The 23,360-nt window shown below is 39.5% G+C and overlaps 1 protein-coding gene across 2 annotated transcripts; it reads right to left on the reverse strand.

Moving 5' to 3' along the window:
- Positions 1-4,277: 4,277 nt before the first annotated feature.
- Positions 4,278-23,254, reverse strand: LOC106744469 (Golgi integral membrane protein 4-like). 2 transcript variants are annotated; one of them, XM_014619284.1, is made up of 7 exons: positions 22,877-23,254; positions 15,179-15,361; positions 13,599-14,074; positions 11,901-12,311; positions 7,078-7,520; positions 5,112-5,224; positions 4,278-5,039 (listed from the first exon to the last, which is right to left on the reverse strand). In XM_014619284.1, the coding sequence occupies exons 2-7, from the start codon at positions 15,357-15,359 to the stop codon at positions 4,984-4,986; spliced, it is 1,680 nt and encodes a 559-aa protein (XP_014474770.1). In that variant the 5' UTR covers positions 15,360-15,361; positions 22,877-23,254; the 3' UTR covers positions 4,278-4,983. The 2 variants fall into 2 exon arrangements, with proteins under 2 accessions (XP_014474770.1, XP_014474771.1); XM_014619285.1 differs by having other exon boundaries at positions 12,201-12,311; positions 22,877-23,252.
- Positions 23,255-23,360: the final 106 nt, after the last annotated feature.

Below are 23,360 nucleotides of genomic sequence, written 5' to 3' on the forward strand. Positions count from 1 at the left end.
ATAATTCGCGATATATTTTTTATAATTATTGTGATTTATATTTATTTTTTCACTTTCTCGTTTTCGTTAACACGCGTCAGTTGTATAACGCATGCCGCAGGAAATCCCACTTGGGACCCGTAAATCTCTCTTCCGAAAAATATTGAATTTCAAGGTGAGAGTTTATCCCTGTAAGCTTCAAAGGATCGACCACTGACGCATGCAAAAACGAGCAGCCATGGTGGTTTCCCGAATTTATTCCGAGGCGCGACTCGAGGATAAAACTTGCACGTTTACATTGACAGTATCTTTTGATTTGCAAATGATGTTAACGTTGCATACCAAACACGGTCGAGTGAAAACGAGACTATCGCGATTAGCTAAAATCACAGACTGGGAATATAGGTGTGCCGCGCGCAGAAAAAAGTATCGAGAGAATTTGTCTCGCGCAAAACGAATGTTCTATCTTCGTGATTTATTTTAATTTTTTCTCGTGCATTTAATTTCTCCTTCGTATTTTTTAGTTCTTCTATATTTTATCATCGTAACTCCTCTGCCTCTCGAGTATGATTGATTTATAACTGTACGATGCAAGAGTTTTACCTGTTAATCTACTCTTAATTCATTTATTATTCACAGAAAAGTGACTCACGCATCCTTGCGCGAAGGTCGCTGGTACATGAGCTCTTCTAATCTTCGCGAAGAGGTGCACAACAGGATAATTGGACGCGATTGTTCGGTGTGCTCATACATACAAGCGATGACGTGAACACCTTTTTCGAGCATTACGACGTAACCGTCTGTTAGATAACAATAGGAGACACGATATTTGATAATGTATATCTTATTCTATTCTCCTAAAAAGACACAATTAATGAACTATTTTGTCAATATCACGAGCTAAAATTATAGTATACATATATATTTCTCGATAATAAAATCATGAAACCTCGGATAGAAAACCGCGGATATCGATGGTTCTCAAAATTTTTCCGGGACGTACGTGATCCAATAAAGTGTTTCGGATCGATGCTTTTTCAATAGACTGGCTGCGAGAGGATTAAAAAACGTCCGTGCAATTTTTCGCCAGATATTCGCTGGATTCGTCGAGCAGCGCGGATTCTAGCTGAAAGGAAGAAAGAAAGAGAGTTAGAGAAACAGAGAGAAGATTACCATTTGATAGCCAAGAGGAATCATCGCGTTAAAAAAGATTAAAACGTGCGATCGCGTACGAGCGAATCTGGAGTGTGTTTGCGTTCTTGATTCTGCACTTTCTCTCTTTCTTTCTCTCTCTCTATCAGAAGCAGGGTCGAACGGCTTGGTTCAGTAGGAATCAGGTCTACGGTGATAACTCGGGTGAAAGGTTAAAATAAATAAGGCGTCACCCCTCGTGACCCGCGTGAGTAACGTATTTTCAACACGACCGACCTTCTGAAGACAGCGGTAAGTACGATGCACGATTACACGAGCGCGGCGAAAAGATGTTTTCCACATTGACAAAAAGCGAGCGATAAAAAGTCACGACGAGACTTGAAAGCAATCTACGTTGGCCTCTATACCGTCGTGAGATCTCGAGGGGCAGAATTTCCAAAGTAGCGCTTCCTCACACAAAGAGGTCGATAAATAACAGAAAGATATCGCGAGCATCTCGAGTTTCGAAATATCGAGTCGGCGAGGAAGCTTCGATGCTTACGTCGGATCTGACTTTATTGCATTCGTAGAACAGAGAGAGAAATTCATCATCCGAGTGTCATTCGTATGATTTTTACCCCTGCTTTCCGACGGCATTCGCGTCGTGGTAAGAATATAAAGGGTTTGGAGAAGACGGAAGATCGAGCCAAACTTTTTGACTGACCTAGTTCTTTCACTAGAGACAATTCCTGATGTGCTCAGCGTTCGCGATGTTCCACCGAAGACTTTTCCAACCGCAAAGACGACGTTACTTGGCGAATCGTTTAAGAGGAGGAAGCGAGACGCTCCGTATATCGACACTTGCATCGGTTCTAGAAATCGAAGGATACCCGAGACATTGGTATCACCTTACGTAACACTCTCATGAGTCAGAACAGCCTGACGAACAACATGTAATATGACATTATAACACTATACTTTTCGATAGTTACGTTAAACCACTTTCTCCGAGAGATAATAAGACGGAAGGCCGAAAGGCAAATTAGCAATCTTCATTCACTTACCCGTTCTCTGCACTTTTATAATTATGGATCGACACCAAGGACACGCATTGATTCGCCTTTCAATTCGTCTCAGCTCGTCCACGCGAGGTATTTTCCAGATACTTCTTCCGGGAAGGTAATTAAGAGCCTTATCACGCGTAACATATCTGAAAACGCATCTTGTCGGTAAGGAATAATCGCGTCGTTAAGAAGCAGACTGAATAACGTTCCTTCAGAGAGACGCGTGTCTTTGTCTCTTAGCAGTTTCTCCAATCGGAAGACAATTTCGCACAAGACACAAAACAACAGACTCCGTCGACATGTACGCAATTGTGTCGCAGGCATTAATAGATACATAAATCTGCAGTTATCCAGAGCATGTTGATAACGCTTGAGCGAACGCTTGCTCGAAGCAGACGTGGCTAGACGATTCGGACCGAAATATCCCGAGAGAGGAAAGTTTCACGGGGAATTTCTAAATTAAGGAAGTTTCTCGGACGGATGGAAAGTCCAGGCGGGCAAGGTCAGATTTTTTTTTCAGTCGCTTTTATTACGAAAGGAACGTTATGTACATTTGCATCGTCTCTCTCCGTTATATATAATATGTGTATATAATTAAGATCTAGGACTATAACAAAATATTACACTCTACGCTCGTAATAAACTTCTTAATGTAATTCCTTTTACCAGTTAAGTCGTAATTACTTAAAGTTCTCGGCAAGAATGAAATCAATAAGAGGTCGTAAACGTGTTCTCCCACGCCGATCGTTACTTTTTTGTAACGCGATCCGCTGTATTGGCCAATCTCGCCGCGCCCCTTCGGCAAATGTCAATTAGCTTGAACCAGCTCGTTAAAAATAGATGTATTTAATCTACGATCGTCAGCGACAACGAACATCGGTAAAAGGAGAGAAAGAGAAACGAACCACACAATTGAGAGGATCGTTAATGATGCAATTAACGTGAGAGCACTAACGAGGTCGATGAACGAGGTCGAATCGCACGTCGTTGATGTGCCATTGTCGCCGTGATAACGATACCGCAAGATTTAGACAGCATCGATAGGGATAACTCGGCACCGCATGCATTTGCCAAGATCGCAACATTTGCCGGGATATTTGCGTCTTGTGGACAATCACGCGGAGCTCTTTTGTACCATCGTAAAGTTTGTTCCAATGTGGAAAGAAAGTTGGAGAAAGATACTCCCCCGATCATTCTTACACAGACTCACGCGCGACATTTAAGTATTTCTGTGCGTGAATCCGTGTGTAAAAATGTATACTCGCGGGTACATCTTCGGAAATGCGCGGAAGTACAGCGACTTCGCGTAAATAAATATCGGGTAGTGCAATAAAAATCCGTAATGCGTTTTAGTCCATTTGGGATCTTCTTTGATGCCTGAAATCTCGAGACAGCTGACTGAACAGATTTAAGAGATTCTTTTCAGCTGAACTGGTGCTGCGCTGGAACTTCGTTCCTTCGATCTCTCTCTCTCTCTCTCTTCAACGTTAGATTATATACTTTTGTTCCACTCTAAAAGCAAAAAGTGCAATCCACTTCAGCTGGAAAGTTACAGATCTCACATCTCGCTGTGCAGAAATCTCAGAGTTCCATCGAGGGAAATGAAGCCAAAAGTTGCGGAATCCAAGAGATACCGTTCGTTTTATTCAACAGAGTTGAAGCCAAAGAATAAAACGTATTACAGAACGAAGAGGCGAGATGAAAAATATTTACAAGAATGTTTTCCAAGGGAGAGCAAGGTTCACGTATAGAAAACGTACGGAGCTGTGTGGAGAAACAATGGCGACGGAATCCGGGAAAAGAAATCATGAAATTTGCCTACGTATGACTATATATAATCATACATGTCCACAACGAAAAAATATTATTATTATTATTATTAAAAAATATTATACTTATAAATTATACGCAAATACAATCGAAATAAATGCTTCTTGTGCTTCTTACAGCATATGATATCGACATTTAATTAAATGACACAACATCATTTCTTTTCGTATAGACATATACGATCATATATGATCACCACATATATGGGCAAAATTCATATATGATTTTATATAATTATATATAATCATTCATATATAATTATATATAATCACATATAATCATTTTTTCCCGGGAAATTTGCTCGAGAATGAAAAATAAGATCTGGTGAGTTTGAAAGAAATTGAAACTTCAGTATCGTTAGGCGCAGTTAGTCCTACTGATGCAATGTAAGCCCAAGCTATCGCACTTGTACTAGTCAACAATGTCACGAGTGTCTTAAGTAATACGTGCAATTAAGTCACCCTTGACGTCTCTCGTGCATTGTAGATCTTAATCTATAAAAATACAGTCTGTGTCTTTTCATTTTCTTTCGTCGCGCGCGCCGCACTTCCACGCGACGTTACCGTCTTCTTCATCGGTCGCCTCGCTGCGGTTGACGACATTTGTACCGTGTATACATACTATCGTACATAAAATTAGCTAGAATCACGTGCGAGAAGTGGATCGATCGATCAGCTGGACGCGCACGAGCGGATCCTCTCACCGGACTGGTCCACCGTAAGTCAAATGCGCGGATTATTCGCACCGCCAAAAAGTTCGTTCGTGCGTGCTCGGCTAATTCTCGCACGCTCCCCGCGCAATAGTATCGAATGATTTGTGTTACTTATGACACCTGGTGACTATTCTCCGCTATCGGCTGAACCTGAGCGCGATTCCGATCGCTGTGACATCGGTCAGGTCTGATCGTTCTATTTTTCAGCCGACCCCCACTCGTGCCATCCGGTCAGTCGCGGACAAAAAGGTCAGCGCGGCGCTGATTTTATTCTCGCTTTCCTTGGTTCAGATTATGCGGATACTCAAACATGTCGCCCTCATCTAAAATTCAGATGCGAGAATGATTTCATGATCGAGTCGCAAGACCGGACTATCTGGTCAATCTCAAATTACCTTCCCCTTCGTCCTCGCCCTCCGCCAATCGAATATCGTTCTTTTGCGGTTCCTTGTCGTATTCGACGCCATCGTATTGGTCGTCGCCGCCGTTAGCCTGTCCGTCGTCCAATCTAGAATCAGAAAATCACGTGATAACGCAATTATCGGTACAAAAATGTGTTTTAAAACATTACAATTAAAATTACGTCGTAAATAGCATTTACTTATCTAACTATTTGTAAAGTTATTTTATATAATTTGTTTACATATTTCTATATACAGAATAACTTCACGCGCGCGCATGTGTTTGTGTAATCTTGGTATTTTCTAACGATTGTGATTGTGTAGTATGTCACTATAATAACTGAAATAATATTAAGTAATTAATTAGGTAATTAAATATAAATTAATTTGGTGTCTTTAGTTTTACCCATTTCTTATATTAGATCTATCTAATATTAGATTAGAATATTCGATCTATTCTATTTTAGCATTTTAGATCTAAGTATTTTTCCACAGAACTATGGTTTTAAAGAACTGCCATCTATATATATAAAACATCACGTAACATCGCAGAATGATCGATATAATCTCAAAAAATAATAACGAACAGTATTGCTATCGATAAAGCTCATATTCGGTACCACATTTCAACTGCCAGAAAATATTGCTGAAGCCACAAATATGATTTGTTCAGCTCTTGGCGAGGATACAGTGAGTGATATAACTTGTAAAAAATAATCTCTGAGGTCTCGAGAAAGCTTATGTGCTGCACGACACGCTCGACTTCGCATGACAAAAGGAACAAAACGCCGTTTTTAATACAGGCTGGAAAGTTGTACAGCACCCGGCTTATTCTTCAGATCTTGCGCCCCTTCAGATTTTTACCTGTTTCGGTCGAAGCAACACTAATTGATACACATTTTAAAGAGGTTCTAGTATTAAATACTGTATTTCCATTGAAGCATCAAGGGGACCTCTCATAAATTTATGATTTATCAAGCAAAATTTCATTTCTATTTTAATATAAAGCAAACAGTAAGCAAATTTTTGTATTTATTTATTTTAGTAATTAAATAATAAATGTTAATTTAAAACGAAACTGAAGTAAATATATGTACACAATATTACAAATACAAAAATATTATTTTTTATTTTTCTTATTAATGTTATATTTATACACCAGTTAATTTAATAAAGATGCACAGATGATAAAAAGAAATATATAAATGTTTAAATATGTACTTACACACACAGACACACGCACGCACACACGCACACACACACACACACACACACACACACACACACACACACACACACACACACACACACACACACACANATATACCTATCACTATAAATTTTTCACTATATTTTCGAAACGAAACTGTCAATAATTTTAAAATTTCACATTCTGGAATCTATGATATTTGTATATTAATTTTTAATATTATAACAGTATTTGTAAATTTCCATCTTATACTCGTACACAAATATGTCAAATTAGAAGAAATGTAGTATATTATAAGATATCTATGTTTGCACACACATTAATTTATAATTAAACTTCAAGTTTATTAAATCTCGAAAACGATACGGTAATGATAATTGAAATTTCTATTACGTATTATTAGTTCGATTAACTTTTACGTCATCTATACATATACAGGTTTTTCTTATATTTTGTCAAACGCTTAAACCTCGTTAAAACAATAGAGGATGTTCGAAAACCTATCGATGACTTTATTAATTCAAAACTACTGAGTTTCTCTCGCGATGGAATTCAATAGCTGCTCAATGGACGGTGTAAAGTCATTAGTAATAACGAAAATTACTTCGATAATTATATTCCTCCCATTGGTAAATAAATCATGAATATTTTGATAACAAATTAATTTTCACATCTAATATATTGTGAACATTAAAGATTATTGATTTATTTGCTAAAACGTATCGCAGAAGAGAAGAACGACGTGCTCACCCAGGCACTCGATTCGGCTCCTCGCCGACTTCCTGCACTCCGGGGCCGACCTTGAACCAGCCGTCGTTCACTCTCCTCTCGATCTGATCGCCAATGTGTCGAGCAGGAAGGTTCGCGACGAACGGTGGATCCAGATTGCCAGCCTCAACGACTGCCTCTTTCTCCTTGCTGTCCGGGTGGTTCGCTGGTGGTACAAATTTCGGCGGTGAATTGTGAGCGGCGTCTTCCCGCTTTCGGATCTCCTCAGGACGCTTCTCCTCCGATTTCTTATCGTCCTCTCGGATTTCCGGGATTGGCAGTACGCCGATCGGCAGTTTGACCTTCGGTCTGTGCGGCGATGGCGCCTTATCTAAAGACGGCGACATTAAGTTACCATTGTTCGCGCTTGCCACGGTGGAAGAATTATCCGCTCGTCGCGAACTCACAACGTCGTGTGCCGCGCTCTGAAAACAGAAAAGAAAACGTTTTTCACGATCACACGCGATTCGGCACGCGATTCGGCCGTTTAACGGCAGCCGATGCGCTGACAGTTGCAACGCAAACGTTCTCGATGTTTCGGACGGTCGTCTCCTCGGCTTTGATTTGATGAAAAAACCGCCGAAATGTATCTTACGTAATTAAAGTGTGACGAATCGAGGCTCCTCGGTTCTCGCTATGGCTGTTCTCCTTTGATGACGTCAAAAGCAAAAAATCATAGCTCAAAATATATTACGGTGTATGTGGAGATAAAAGAATATATAAACAAAATGACACTCGTGATCGATTCGATACACTTGCAAAAATATCTGGAAGCTTTTTTTTCTCAATAATCAGTAAATAGCTGAAAATTAATTAATAACGTAACAAGCAACATACGTTTTTAACTCATCTTTTCTCGTGATTTCTATTATATGTTAATTTTATGTTATTTATTGGATGTTTAGATTAAAAAAAAACGTATTTATTATTTATTATTATATTTTTTCAAGTATGCTGAATCGATCACGAGCGCCATTTTGCATATATATACATATATTCTTTTATCTCCATGTATACCGTAATATATTTTCGCACGCGATTTCTCACTTCTGACATCATCAAACAAGGACAGCCGAAACGAGGACACAAAAGCTTTGTGACAAAAAGAAAAAATAAAAGTTACATGGCCAATAATCTTTAGTTTAGTTATTTTTGTCACGTACGAATGTTTTATTTTGCATAACGAGTCGCAAAAAAAAGTGACGCAAATAGCGACAAAAATATTTATGGATTACAGAACGAATAACGTTTCGAGATTTTTAAATATTTTTGCCATTTTTACACTTTTTTTCCGATTCGATTAACCGATCAGTAACTAATCATCCGAAATTTTACTTCGTTCTCATTGTAAATATCGGAATAATTGAACCTTATTTGAATGCATATGGCTTTCCAGCCAACCCGATTTAAATCATAACGCTTCCTTTATCATGTATTTCACACGTTACGAGCATGATACCGTGCGTTGACATTTTTCGAAAAAAGGTACATAACGTATTATCGAATAAATTCAGATTTGATTCTGAATTTTTTGCTACTTTGCATCGCATGAGATGTAAATAAGCTCGCTAAGGAAATTGCATTATTTCCAATATCTCTTCGTTAGTTCGACGCGATTTATTTCGACGGTTTTGCGTCGGTAGATTTTTCGCGCGGTCTTTCCATATAAATTTTCCACAGCGCATTATACTCTCAAACGTGACGCATGGAAATTAGTTCGTTCCGGGAAATACTTATTCACGTCCTGGAAAACAAACGTCCCAGATAACGATGCTGAACGGAGGAAGCTGTGAGTGCGGCACACGATCATTCTCGCTCGAAGCTGCGTTATTCAGCGCGCAATTCCAGAGTGCAATGGAAGAAGAGCTACTATACTACGGCACTACGTGAATAGAAGACAAGCTTGTCACGATCGCAACTGGTTAGATTCTCGACTAGACTCTTCAGCCTGGCGAAAGTTAACTATCCTCGGCTCCGCAGAATTAATCGGCGGTCTGTGATATGTTAAAAAGTGCGAAAGCTGCTAATAGAGTAAGTTAGGTTGAACGAGGTAGCCAATAAAAATGCACAAGCGAATAAACATAATAACAATTTATTAATGCATCGTGAAACACAGATGTACAGGCACATTTAGGACGGCTCACGAGCCAATATTATACATATACATGAATCGTCTTGTTTCCAAAGTGACAAAAGCATGCCTTGTAAAGAGGGCAAAAGATCGGAAAGGTTACACGAACAGAGAGCGTCTACATCCTCATTCGACGGCGTTTGTTCGCGAACTGTTTTTGCAAGTCGAGGTAGGGCAGAGTGTCTACAAAAGTGGCACAAACACGACGGCCGAAAAACATATCTAAGAGGCGCTTAAAAAATATATCGTAAAGATTAGGACAGCTTTCGTGTGTCTCTCCGATGTCTACGAGAGATTTATAGTACCCGCAAAACCATTGAAAGGAACAAGATTTAGATCGCCGGCTGAATAACTGCAAGCGATATTACTCATAACATTGATAGCTCCCATTTTTACGAGGTCGATCATATATAATACGCGCTAGAAATATATATATATATATATATATATATATATTATATATATATATTATATATATATTATATATATATATATTAAATATAACAGATAAAACACATAGTAAATGTTAATAACGCTATTAATAATGAGTAATATTATCATATACGTCACGAAAACGCGTTAGAAAAGTACATCACAAATAGAGCAATTTCTCGAGATAGCCGGGTAATACATGTTCGCCGCGCATCGCGCTCGTTAATCGGCACGTTGAACTGTGTTTCCCGAAAAATCACGCAATCACCACAACCAAAACGACCTCTTCTTCGCACACAAGACCTGCTCCGACTTATGAGCAGAACCCTAATTTAAAGGAACACTCGGAAGAAAGTGGTAATGACAGTACGCGCGATTAAGTAATTTCACTTTTCATACGCACGTACAAATCTACATACGAATCGAAAACGTATATCGTTTATTTGTACATTACACGATTAGAGCTACCATTCCTGGACCATAAGAAAAGAATACACAATCCCTAGATTTAGAGACACTTACTAAAATTTAGGGTCATAGAAATTTGCAATCACACACGTTATGAGCTGAATTCCAAATACAGACATTTATACATGATTTCAACAATGCTTTCCATTCTCATTTAGGATATTTCGGCTCAGAAACTTCGTATCTACGTATTTTTGTATTACGACTATTGGTTTAAAAAATAACTGGTAACTCAGTCATATTAAATGCAACATACATGGTGAAAGCATATAATATGCACTATTACTGGTAAAAATTATTGGAGTTTCCTGTAGATATCTGTGGTTTGAACACTTTTTCCTCAATGCACTTGGGAGCGCAACCGATGCTGCGTTTAAGAGATCATGAATGAGATTATGATCCAATGGAAGAACTTATTTTTCAGAAACGAATCTTCCATTGGACCATAATCTGCTTTCTGAAATGCATTGAAAAATAGTATATTTAACTAAGAATGTTGTGATATCATAAAAATGTCTATATTATACTAATATACGATACTAATATTGAAACGGATATTTAATCGATATCATTAATAATATTAGTATTAGTAGAAGAAAAATATCGATATCAAATACTGGTAACGAAACTTTAAAAAAAACTTAAAATTAAAAAAATATAAAAATCAAAGAGACTTTGTTCTTGCAAGCTACTTTTATATAAGAATCTCATACGTTTACACATAATAATGTAACTATAATATAGAAATACTTCTACTATCTGCACTAGATTTTCTACAGTTTGTAATCTAAAAACCTTAAGAAGGATGTATTAAGGCTTCAATGTCTTCGCTATAACTATCCTTGTTTGATGATATCAGATTTCGCACACTTATAAAAATGTCCGGATGCTTTTAGTTTACTTCAGTAATCAATAAATAACCGTAAAATTAATGTGACAGAAATCGTAAAAAAAGATAGGTTTAAAAAAGATAAATTACATGTTACACTAATTTTCATGAAGCAAAAATATTTGATATGATAAATAAAAATGATATCTTGAAGATATCTTGAAGATCGACTGAATAAAAATAAAAAAAAAGATATCGCAACAAAGCAGTAACGATATGAGTACGAGTATCAAAAGGAAATATCGATAAAAAAATATATTGAAAGACATTGAAAGAAAAATCTCGATATCAGTATTATAGTATCACAACATCCCTATGTTTGGCTTCGATATATAAAAAGTAAGAGGGTTTCTTCAAAGAGGGTACATGTATTCTTAAAAGAGTATGGTTGGTAACCCTAGTCATGTTCAATATAAATTCTGATACTAGTGGTGCCGGAAAGAGAGGGAGCGAAAGAGAGAGAGAGAGAGAGAGAGAGACAGACGGCATGTGTGTACATGTGTGTACACCGCGCGAGAACGAAAGGATCTTCTACCTGAGCGCAATCCATTGCGGATTAGGTTCCAAAGAATTCGGTCGTACGGCGCATTTTCTCTGACACGTTGAAAATAACCCAGCCCGGTAAATGAGAGTAATAACGAGTGAAACGAATTCGGCGACCCGTCACTACATGTTATGGCTGAGGATTCCACCCACCCTCTCCTGCAGAGCTTGCAGCTCGTCATCCTCCGCGCGCGCCTCGACACCGGCGGCCGACGACGGTCGATCGAACGCGGCCGCTCTGGACGTTTTCTCGACGAGAGACCCTACCAGCGACATCTCGGCTTGCGCCACCGGAATCTCGTTATTTCCCGGACCGTCGTCTCGATTCGGCGGCGGTATTACCTGCTTATGTTGCTCCTCGTCGTTCCCGCCGTCGGCCGGAGCTACCTTCTCTGCCACGTCCGGCCGCTCGACAACATTTTTTTGTTGCCTCTGCTGAAGGTCGTTAGCCGAGTGCGGAGGCTGGTCGTCGCCGAGCTCTTTCAGGTCGCTCGCACCGGCCGGAACGATGTTATCGTGCCTCCGAACGAACCTAATGTCGCCGGCCGGCTCGTTGGCGTCGTCGTTTAACTTTTCCTCTGAATGAGTTGCTCCGTCCGCGCGATTGTCGCGAGGCGCGTGTAGAGGCTGCGGCGAACTTACCTGTTGTGGTTGTTGCTGCTGCGGCGCCGGGATCGGCTGCGAGCCTTCCTTCTGCAACGCCGATGGACTCACCAGACTCGGGCCCGGAGATGTGCTCCTTACGTAGAAATTCTGAGGAAAATACGATAACATTCAAGACACTGTTAAACTCGTATCAAGTGAGGTACTGTAAATCGAGGATCAAGATGGGGTCCAGTCGTTCGGTCCACTTTCAATTCCAGTGACTGGCGGTCGCTCGAATTGAAAGTGAACCGAACGACTGCGACTACACGACTCTGCGACCGCGCATTGCAGAGCCCGTTTAAGGATTGAAAATTGGAACTTGAGCAATCGACATAAAAAGAGCCACGATCGAAGTTAGTTGAGATTCATCGAATTTTAATCTCTAATACAGGCTTTACGCATTTTTTTCATTGATGATCTTGATTTTTATCTTTATCGGAATATTTCGGATAAGCTTGAAAAAAATACATTTATTAACACTTTACCGACCGCTAACGGTTCAACAACATACGCACGTCCGACCGGCCGCAGATCTTCCCTGGCGCCGGCTCTGTTTCGGTTTAGACTGTCGCGCGGGAGTATCTGTACTTTTCGTATGCTCAGATAAAATTGCCCGCTTTCTGTTATTATAGGATAATTAGATTTAATAACTTCTTTTATTTTGATGATATTAATGCCAAATTATATTTGTTTTATCTATTACAACGGTTCCAAAATTATTGTTTCGTCGTTCGTCGACCATATGTCATCGTTATCTTTAACGTTATTTGCATCGCCTTCGACGTTACTTGTCTCATCGTCTTCTGAATCACTATATCTTAGTGGCAATACAGAACCTCGCTTTCGAATTATTATATCGCTGCCATCACTTTCATCATCACTATCACTTCCTGAATAACTGTCAGGACAATCCGATAGATCATCTAAATAAAACTCTCCAATACTATTTTTTTCGTTCATCGCGAACGGTAAGTTTTTCAAAATAATATAAAACTGTGGGAGCTTACAGAGCAACGCAACTAGTTTTACTTCAATACTAAATAACAAACGACTGTTTATATAATGATACTGTTTATCACCATGAAAACCGATTAATAGGCTATCGGTCGGTAAGCGTTGGCGACAAAAAGCCGATTAATAGGCTATCGGTCGGTAGGCGTTGGCGACAAAAAGCTGATTAATAGGCTAGCGGTCGGTAAAGTATTAATTAATACAAAATCCTTAATATAAATATAAATGTTATAAATATTAATTAGTATAAAAATATGTATTAATGCTTTATTTATTTATTAATTTATTTATATTTGGAAAATATTTGAAAATTTAGTTGAGTTTATGTATAATTTAATCGTTAACATGGCTAATTCTACCAAGACATTCTTAGAACACGCGTACCTTGGCCTTCTCAAGCTCGCGCTTGAGCTGAGACACCTCTTTTTGCAGGTGCATGATGGTATTTTCGGTTTCGCCCTTCACGTTCATCTGTTCGTTGTACTTTTCCTGGAGTCTGTTCATATTCATTTGCAAATTCATGTACTTAGTCTTGAAGTTCTCCATAGATTTTGTTTTCTCTTCCTGCGCCTGCCGGATGCGACCGCGAAGATCTTGCAGCGTCGATTCCAGCCCGCTGGTCTGGTCCAGCGCCTGCTTCTCACGCTTCTTACACTCCTCTTGCAGATCCTGATGCTCCGTTTGCAGAAGCTTGTAAGTCTGCTGGAGCGAATTGAACCTCTGCATCGCCTCAACGCTGTCTTTGTCGCGCAGCGATTTCTCCCTCGACGCGCGTTGCTGCAGTTCTTGTTTCACTGCTGCGTTCGAGCTCTTCTCCTCGGCCAGTGACTTCTCCAATCGAGCTTTGTATTCGAATATAACTGAAAACACGACAACATGTGTCCGTTATTTCGTCAAACCGAGAAGTGTCTACGCACAGAAAAATATATACTGCATATAAGTAAATGTTACTTATCTCAAATATTTCATAAGTTTATGTATCCGCAAATATGTCACAAGTTCATCAAAGTTACTCAAAATATATTCTAAATCTTAATAAATTTAGTATTTCAATAAAAAATATTAAGGTTTCTGGTCCCTCACTGCAGTCGTCTTGTTTGATGAGGTGAGAAACGAGGAAACGTAATAAAAAAATATATTTATAAAATTAAATTTGTGATCAATTTAGCACATTTGTAAAATACTTCAAACACTTTTGCTCTTGAAAGTGTTTGGAGTACTTTATAAATATGCTGAATCGATCATAAATATTATTTTGTGGATATATTTTTTAATTTAACGTATACCGCAAGAATTCTGCATGGATTCTCTCACTTTCGACATCACAAACAAAATAACTGCGACGAATACACAAGACAACCCTTAAATTAATCCCAAAATTTACCCTTAAATTAACCCCTAGAACACATATTATTGTGAGTTTCGATTTCATCACACTGGTAAAACAAAAATCGTATTGTTTATTTAAATTAACCGAATCCAACATTTCTGCGACCAAGTTTTATAATATTCTTGTGAAAAGATTAAATTTCTTTTTAGTACGTGATAACGATCTTTTCTCAAATTTCTGACAAGCATATTTCAAGGCTATTATCAAGAAAATATTCTTCGTTGAAGATAATCATTCATCATTCAAAAGGAGAAAAATAAACTGAGCAATCGCTTTTTTTAGCAGAACGATACTTTTCTGTGCGTAAATGAGACGTCCGCGAATGCATCGCGCGTTCGGACAGATCAGATCATCAAAGATCCGCGATCTCGGGATTTGACACGGGAACGGGAGGGAGAATCGTTACCCATGCCCGGAATCTCTCAAGTTACCGCGCCTCCACCATTTGCGATGAACCCCTCCGCAGTTTTAATATTTGACAGCGCTAAAGCGACACGTGCCGCGCGATTTGTCAGCTTAAGTGGAACATTAGTAATTTACGAATTTGACCCGTCGTCACGGGGAGACATCTTACCTTGAAGCTGAGCGGCGAGCGCCTCTTGCTGCTGCGCGCACTTGAGGTGGAGTTCCCGGAGCCTGGTCATCTCGGAGTTGGCGGCGCGGTAGAGGAACACCAGGAAGAAGGCCAGCACCCCGCAGCCCGCGTAAATAGCCAGGCGGGCGCCGCGGCCTCTGCCAAGTCGCGAACCGCTCATCCCTGCCGGCAGCGAGAAGTGTCTGCGTTTAAACCGCGCTCACATCGGACGTTGCGACGGACGTCACAATGGCCGTTGTTGCGTAACCGCCGCCGGTGCAAACGTCACACGCGTAACGTCGCTCGGAGGAAGTCATATACGAGCGTCGGCGTAACGGATGTTGTGACGGGTGTTACTTTTGACGGACGTCTAACGCTCGCACGAACGCGCTCTAATATTCCCGATCGGGAAAACAGCCGGCGGATTGACGGCGACGCGATCGCACGCGCGCGTCAATATTAGGCCGTGAAATCGTACGGACGTGTACAACTGACGCGATGAACACGTCGCTGTACGTTGCTGTTCACGCTTGCGGATCTTTTCCAGGCACGCGAATTCTCTTCATCCGGGAATAATCACCTGAGTCACCTTTAGAATCATTTAGATCTCAATTAAAAATTGCTATTATCAACAAAACTTAGCATATTATCGATTGCCCTATGATTTATTTATTTTAGCTTCCGGATTATCGCTGTGTCATTCAAGGATTTGAGTTCACCTCTTCAGGGTGACGTGAGACCGCTCTATGATTTATTATTATTTAGGGATATTATAAATATAGAGTTACTTTTTGAAAAAAAAAATGAGAAATTAAATATTTAAGGAACGGAATAAGCACAGCAAGTGATTGTTTACATAAAAACAAATAAGATGACTATTCTCGGGCTAAGCTGGATATACGCTGAACGAACTAACAGGGAACGGACAGCGCGTGCAAATTTTCATTGTTATGATTTGGAAAATATGCAGGGGAAAGGAAGGTTAGGTGACGAAGTTAAGATGACAATTTGCTTACTTTTCTAAGCTAATAATAAATAACGAGTTGTGCCCAACTCATTAGAGGCTTCTAGTAATAACAAATAATCTGTTGTAGTTTGACTTCAATCTGTCAACGACAGAAGATAATATAATAAGAAATGTATTTTGGATACACTCATATATAATAATTTTATGGTATTCCTTCATACAGAATTACACAGCAAAAAAAATCTGTTAAATCAATAAAATTTCTAACAGCAACGCGATTGGTATAAATCTTCATTCAATGGCAAGCATCATTAAAACTACTATGTTATATATTCTTTCAATAATTAAAATATTCGCATTAAAATGTTTGATTCAATAATTCCAATGATATCGCCAGTGAATCAAGAAGACTCCAATCACGTGAGGTGTTGGAAATGCTATTGATTCAACACCATTTTTTTCCATGCACAATAATATAGTAAATATTTTCACTTTTTTTATAAAACTACTGCATAGTATATTTAAAAACGTATATAATAACATATTATTATTTTTCATTTCTTATATTGCAATATATATTTTTAATTGAACATATATAATTTTAATTGAAATAAATACAGTGACTATAGGATGAGATGATATCATATGTAAGATTACGAATTCATACATTTTAATTTAAATTATATAATTATAAAATATTATTTTTATTTTTTCGTCCAGATTTCATTTTCTTTAAGTTATATTACAACAAAGCATATTTTTTGCTCATAAATAACATTTTTATTTGTATTGTGTTGCAACATGATAATAACAGAATAATATAAAAAAGTATGGGAAATTTATTTTTTGTACGCAAAAAAAATTTATTTTTAATCTTCGTCATCTTACCTACATATGGAGATAATATAACGAAATTGATATTCCTAAAAAATTTTAATTAAAAACAAAATGCCGGTTTATTTATAATTTTTTCAATTTATACAGATAATATGATAAGCTTTAGTTATTAAAAAAAAAATCGATCGATATTTTTACGTTACTACATTAACCCTTAGCTGACACACGGGGTTAAAAGTATCCCAGAGTGTTTTTGAACGCAAATTTTTCATAGCTGCGCGCCAAATTTGGTTCTGTGGCGTCACCTAGTATTAGTCGAGGCTTGACCCAATATTGATAAATAAAACAATTATACACATTTTTTCTCGCTGGGATCCAAAATATCCCCTATAGCACGTACGTTATTATTTTGACTTGTATCAGCTAAGGGTTAAAATTAAAAAAAAATCGACAAACTTTAAAGTTGTCATCTCACTCTCATCTCCCCTACGCCATAACGAATCCTAACATTTCGGATTGATTTGCAAGATGATTCATCAAAGAAAATTTCTTCGCCTTTAGACGCGAATATACACATTCACATTACACCTTCGCTGTTCGTTCACTCAGAATATACCCACTTTTATTTAAACTAACGCGACGAATACGTCATTATTCGTTGCTGTTCATGCTTACGATCCTCTTCTCGAAGTCTGCGAATTCTCTTACTTGCGATTGCATACAACACATCGCAGAAATGACGTTGACTGAACACGGCGACGAACGAAAATGCTAACTAAGATCAAAGAGCGGAAAACAGGAAAGTAAATGTACTTGTGTAATTCCGCCTTTCTTCAACTTGTTCGAGTTTATCCCGTTGAAAATGAAATAAAATGTAAGAAGGAATTTCCGCGCGAATACAGAATTTATGTAATATAAAACTTATGAATTTATAAATATTTGAAGTTGCAAATGAAAGAAAAAAAATCTCGGAAGAAATCACCACGTTGCATATTTGTCGTTTGTAAATATTAGCTGTAATTTTTATCTTGTGATTCCAGGGTAATGATTTCCCGGGTTAACGCGTATGAAGAAAAAAGATAGATTTGGATATTGTTTTAAGATATTAAATATAGATAAAAATAGGCACACAAAGACCAACAATAGAAGAACGAACGAACGGACGGACGAAGGATTAGGGTCGGGGTCTCAAGACCCCTGTATACGTCTTTTACTGACGAAGCTTACGACACGATCACATTGGCCTCGTTCAACGAATCGCTTAGCTTTCATTTTCGTTCCTTTTCGCGTCGTCACGCCGCTTTCCAGTTTCTCAGATACGAAGAGGACAGGTTTCGCTCAATTTTTCGCCACTGAACTTCGATTAACTAATTGGATATTTGATAGTAATCAGCAAAGTCCGCCGAAACGCAACTCGATTCTTCTGTTTTTGCGAGATTGAATTTCGCCGAAAAAAAAAAGTATGGAAATTGAAACTGATCGATAGGCATTCGTTTTGCAAAGTTACCACGTTTGCATTATCAACATGAGCTCGCGGTATCATTGTTTGCAATATATATGGTGTCGCAGAATTAAGCCGACAAATTTCGAGTGGTTATAAAGGACACCAAAATAGGTAATTTTTATCGATAAACCTACGTCCGCTAATGATCCGTTTTGGCACTAGAGTCAATTATTTACAGCAGTTGTATTCAAAGTCTTGATTATTTACTTCAAAACAGAGATATCAGCAGTTTTTATCCTAATCTTGATTTTTGTTACTCTCTTGGGAAAAAACATTAATACAAATTGCTTTATTAAACCGAAGATTGTTGAGAATTTTCGAACAAATAAAATTAGTATAATTGTTTATAGTATAAAATTAATATAATTGTATATAGTATAAAATTAGTATTAGTATATTATATTGATATTATATTGATATTTCGCGAGCTCAATATCATAGTATTTCTTTATTGCTCATTCAAAATTTGTTCTCAAAATTAAATTTCTTTTGATAAATTGGCCGATATGCATCTTATTTATGAGAAAGCTGGATGTAAATGTAAACATTTCATATTTACAACGAACAACGTTGTAAACAATTCATTATAATACCAAAACGGCTCGTTTGCAGACATGAGTTTACAGACAAAAATTACTTGTTTTCGTGTCCTTTATAAGCACCCGAAGTTTCTCAGGGTTCAATTTCAAGACACGCTGTATATTCCGAATAAACAGACTCAAACTGTAGCAAATTGCAATAAATATAAACATGGTAGATGTGTATAGAAGGAAAATACGAGAGCGGCACGTTACGAATCGAAGAGGCTCGAGAGTCATCCGAAGACTTCGTCAAATCAATCGTCCATTTCGCGGGACTCGGCTCTTTCTAGTCTCGCGCAAACTTTTCTTCAATTCGCCTCTCATTCATTGCTCCGCTCTTTTTTCGACTAGGCAAATTAATGAGAATTTTCACCAAGCGGCACGAACGTTCTCCTCCTCGCGTAGGAGGGGAAGAGAGCGCAGGGGGAAGAGGGACGGGGTGGTGTACTTAGCAGCTGGATTCGAGTTCACTGACATTTCGGAGCACGCGCGATGAGTCCTGTTTCGTTTACGAACACGAAGGTAGCGACAATGACATCGACGACGATGAATAAGAGAATGATGATGACGACGAAGATGCGTCCTCACGTGTACCGTTCGCGCGACGCTCGCCTGCAGATTCGTCGCTCCCTGTATATACAGCAGGGTATTGTTAATTGCGCGCATAAATAGAAAGGCGACGAATAACAATAGGTAGTAACGCGACGTTTCGAAAGGGGTAACCACCTTGCGAGTCGTCTCAGTACGCCGCTCTCGAATCTTCCACTCGGCAGAAACTCACTCGTCGTTGCGTTGACTGTCTGTCGTAGCGGCTACTTGAAGAAGCGACTTCTTCAGTTACGGTATAAACTCTCATGACTGACCAAAGAAATCCGCTGTGTCGAGGAGACTTTTGACCCGCGACTACCTTCGACAGGACATCGTCACTTCTGCTTATTGTATACAATTAAGAATCACCTTGTGCACGTTGGTTACGCACTCGTGCCGAAGCTGTTTACGTCGCGTGTATACGCTTCTTTATACACTTCGATTATTCTTTTTCCCCCGCTCACGAGCGGCTTGTTACGAGGGCACTTCGTTTTAAGTGCACGAAGCGTAAAAAGTGTACGTCCAACGAGAACGGGCCTTAGCCGATGCGACATCGCGATATGTTATTTTCTTGATACATCGTGCACGGATCGATCATATTTCGAGGCAATTTCCGTTTGGTATCAGCGTGTACGCTTCGACCTTTCGCGATTCGAGTTATCTTTGACGTTTCTTTCCAGCCGATCCGTAAAAATTACTTCGCGGCAGTATCGTGTAGTTGTTAGCATTTACTTCAATATTTCAGTATTTAACTAATGAAACAAAACATAGTGATGTATTTTTATATATTGGATATAATATTGATGTACAACGAAATTGGTTTGTAAGATCGGTTGTAAACACGATGTCGAGATAGAATCGACGTAGGATTGCAAGGAATTTATGAGAGTGAAAGAGAGAAAAAATTAATATTAAAATAAAACAAGGCGATCTCTCATGAAATTTTTGACTGAAAGTCCTTTGACTTAAAACTTTTGACAGAGTATCGATAAAAATTATATTTAAAGTCTACACAGAAAAAAATGAGTATCAATTCGAGATTCATTTTCTCGTATGTATAAGCAAGAATATATATAATTTTATATAAAAATAAAACTTACATGAAGAAATGTTATATAGTTCCACTACAAATATATTTATGTTATTTAAGAATAACTTAAAGATTTAAGAGGAAAAAATGTTGAATAGAAAGAACGATATCTTCAAACTGATACGATTCTTAGATTAAAGATGTTTCTATCCAATATTTTTCCTCTCAATTCCTCTGAAAATATCATATTTTTAGTGGAATTATAGAGAATTTCTTCATGTAAGAATAAATTTTATCTTTACATAAAATTATATATTCTTGCTTATATTACATATGAGAACACGAGTCTCGAATTAATATGAATTTGTTCCATGTAGAGGGTTCATGTAAACGAAGAAGTTTACAGGTACACGGGTCAAAAGCGCGCAGATAACACCATGAGAGAAAAATGCGGGGGGCTTAATTCAAGGATTCATGAATTTAAAGGATTATTAGAATACTTCGCATCTCTAACGACTCTAACCTTTCGAACTATGCTGTAATTTCAGTACCCGCGAGTCTATTACAACTACTGATAAATTAATCTGTTATTCTCCTATTTATAATTATTTCGATGAGGATATACTGATCGTATGTCGTAGTCTCGATGCTGTTTTATACACTCGCATTAATGACTCCCAAAGATTTACGCGGCAAGGAATGTAACAATCGAGACTCGACTTGTATTTATCGCTCCGATATTTCGATCTTACCGTTATCACAAATTATGAGAATATGAGATCGGCTCGATATGCGCTGCGTGAAAAATGAAATTCATCAGTATTTTCCTCGGCAGCAAAAGCGAGAAATCCTCCTCTCTCTTCTTTCTTTTTACGCAAAAGCGAGGAGCAGCTCCGTGAGGCGTATCTTCATTATAGCTGATTTATCAACATGACATATCAACGCCAATTATACGGCGATATTGAATCCCTCGCGTGAAAGAGCGCGCGAAATAATTTCTCGTCCGCCGCAGGAGGAAAAATTCGATCGCGCCCGACCACCGTTACTTTTCTATCAGCGTCTATCAGCACCGTTGGATTAATTGGCTATACGACCATTAGCGCGAGGCGACGCGACACGTAGACAAGCCTTCCAGTCGATCTCGCGTGGCAGACCGGCAATCTAAGCGAAAATTCCCTACGCGGGTGGCTCTCGCGGGAGGAGCCGTCGTCGCCCGCGGCGACGTACACGTGGAATGACGTTTCACCCGCAGAATCCTGCTCGATATCGTCGGTTTGAAAATTCACACCTTTGCGAGAAAAAACAAACTCGTCGCGAATAACGCGTTAATCGCGAATATAGTGTTTCGCGCGCTTGTCGAGATTGATCATGTAAATGACGATGTAACGTGCCGGGACGACACAATGAGAGAATATCTCTTAATATCAGATATATCCTCGCTCGCGTATTTTTACGCGGCGCGTCGCTGATGAAAATTAATCTTAATCCTCGTTAGCGTCAACATACACGGTAAACCGCGCATAGGCGACGTGATAAAAAAGAAAGAAATGTGTTCTTTTTCGCAGAACGCTCGCGCATCAACGTGATTTGAAAATGAGGATACTGAACACTCCGCTTGTGGAAATTGGACTTCATTAGCTCGCGAACAACGGCGTGACGTAAACGCTATAAACAGCTGTATCCTTCGCCGCGAGGAGAGTGCATTTGCACGCGATTTCATAATAGAGAGATCACAGATTGCTCGATAAGAAATTAAACTGCATTTCTGCTAATAAAATATACACGACAGCTCGACGTAAACGCAGAGTTCCTTTCACGACGGTATCCCGCGCGACGACACGATTCCCGAATGAGAACCACGAATGCGCCCCGTTTACAGGAATTAGCTTTAATCCTTGGCCAAACAAACGATAACGTAACGCGCGAGCGGTAGCGTAAAATTGCAGTTTCTTCCGGCGCGCACTTAGCTACGCACTCGACTCCGGGATGAGAACCACAAACAGCCCGCTAACCTCAATCCTCCTTAATGCAACGTAAAAAAAAAAACATCCTTCCACAATGAGCATATGTTCAGACACGATTCCACGGATGAAGATCGCAAATATACGAATCCTCGCTAACGTGCATATGTACTGAAAAGGGCAACCCGGATGAGAATACGGGACGGTTAGTTCTCGGCTATGTTACGTACCTCGTGTACCCGACGTCGACGACGAGCCGCACTCAGCTGCTCCACATCGTCGCGCGCGTCCGCTTAGCTCCCGGCGGGCGGCAGTCTAACCTCCGTCGTGCCTCCGAGCGTCGTGGCGTGGAAATGGCGATGCGTCGCGGACCGCGAACGAGCAGTGACTGCTGTCTGACAGGCTCTAACCTCGCCGAGTGGGACGTGGAGTAGCGTCTCGAGCGGCGACGCGCTCTCGTGGACGGACAGGTCGACGCGTCTTAGCGCGCGTAACCTGACGGGCGCGATATATCGCGCACCGGCAACTCGTCGTTCCGACCGACGAGAGGAACGCGCACGGAAACGGAGCGGAAACACACACGACGCACAACAAGCATTCCCGACGTGCCCGACTGTCCCCCGACCGGCGGTGAGTCATCGGTCGGTCGCCGACCAATGGCGATCGAGCGTTCGCGCTCGAGCGGCCTATCGCGAGATCGAATGCGCTCCGCTG

The sequence above is a fragment of the Dinoponera quadriceps genome, unplaced genomic scaffold (genome assembly GCF_001313825.1).
Source record: "Dinoponera quadriceps isolate SergipeBrazil2010 unplaced genomic scaffold, ASM131382v1 scaffold777, whole genome shotgun sequence".
NCBI classification, from domain to species: domain Eukaryota; kingdom Metazoa; phylum Arthropoda; class Insecta; order Hymenoptera; family Formicidae; genus Dinoponera; species Dinoponera quadriceps.

What these genes read in the sequence shown, in the direction of transcription:
- LOC106744469 (XM_014619284.1), bottom strand. Translation starts at nt 15,359, where the DNA reads ATGAGCGGTTCGCGACTTGGCAGAGGCCGCGGCGCCCGCCTGGCTATT. An exon ending in GAGCCGAATCGAGTGCCTGG is followed by an intron (nt 5,225 to 7,077) that starts GTGAGCACGTCG and finishes TTCTGATTCTAG; the next exon opens with ATTGGACGACGGACAGGCTA. An exon ending in GGGCGAGGACGAAGGGGAAG is followed by an intron (nt 5,040 to 5,111) that starts GTAATTTGAGAT and finishes TCTGAATTTTAG; the next exon opens with ATGAGGGCGACATGTTTGAG.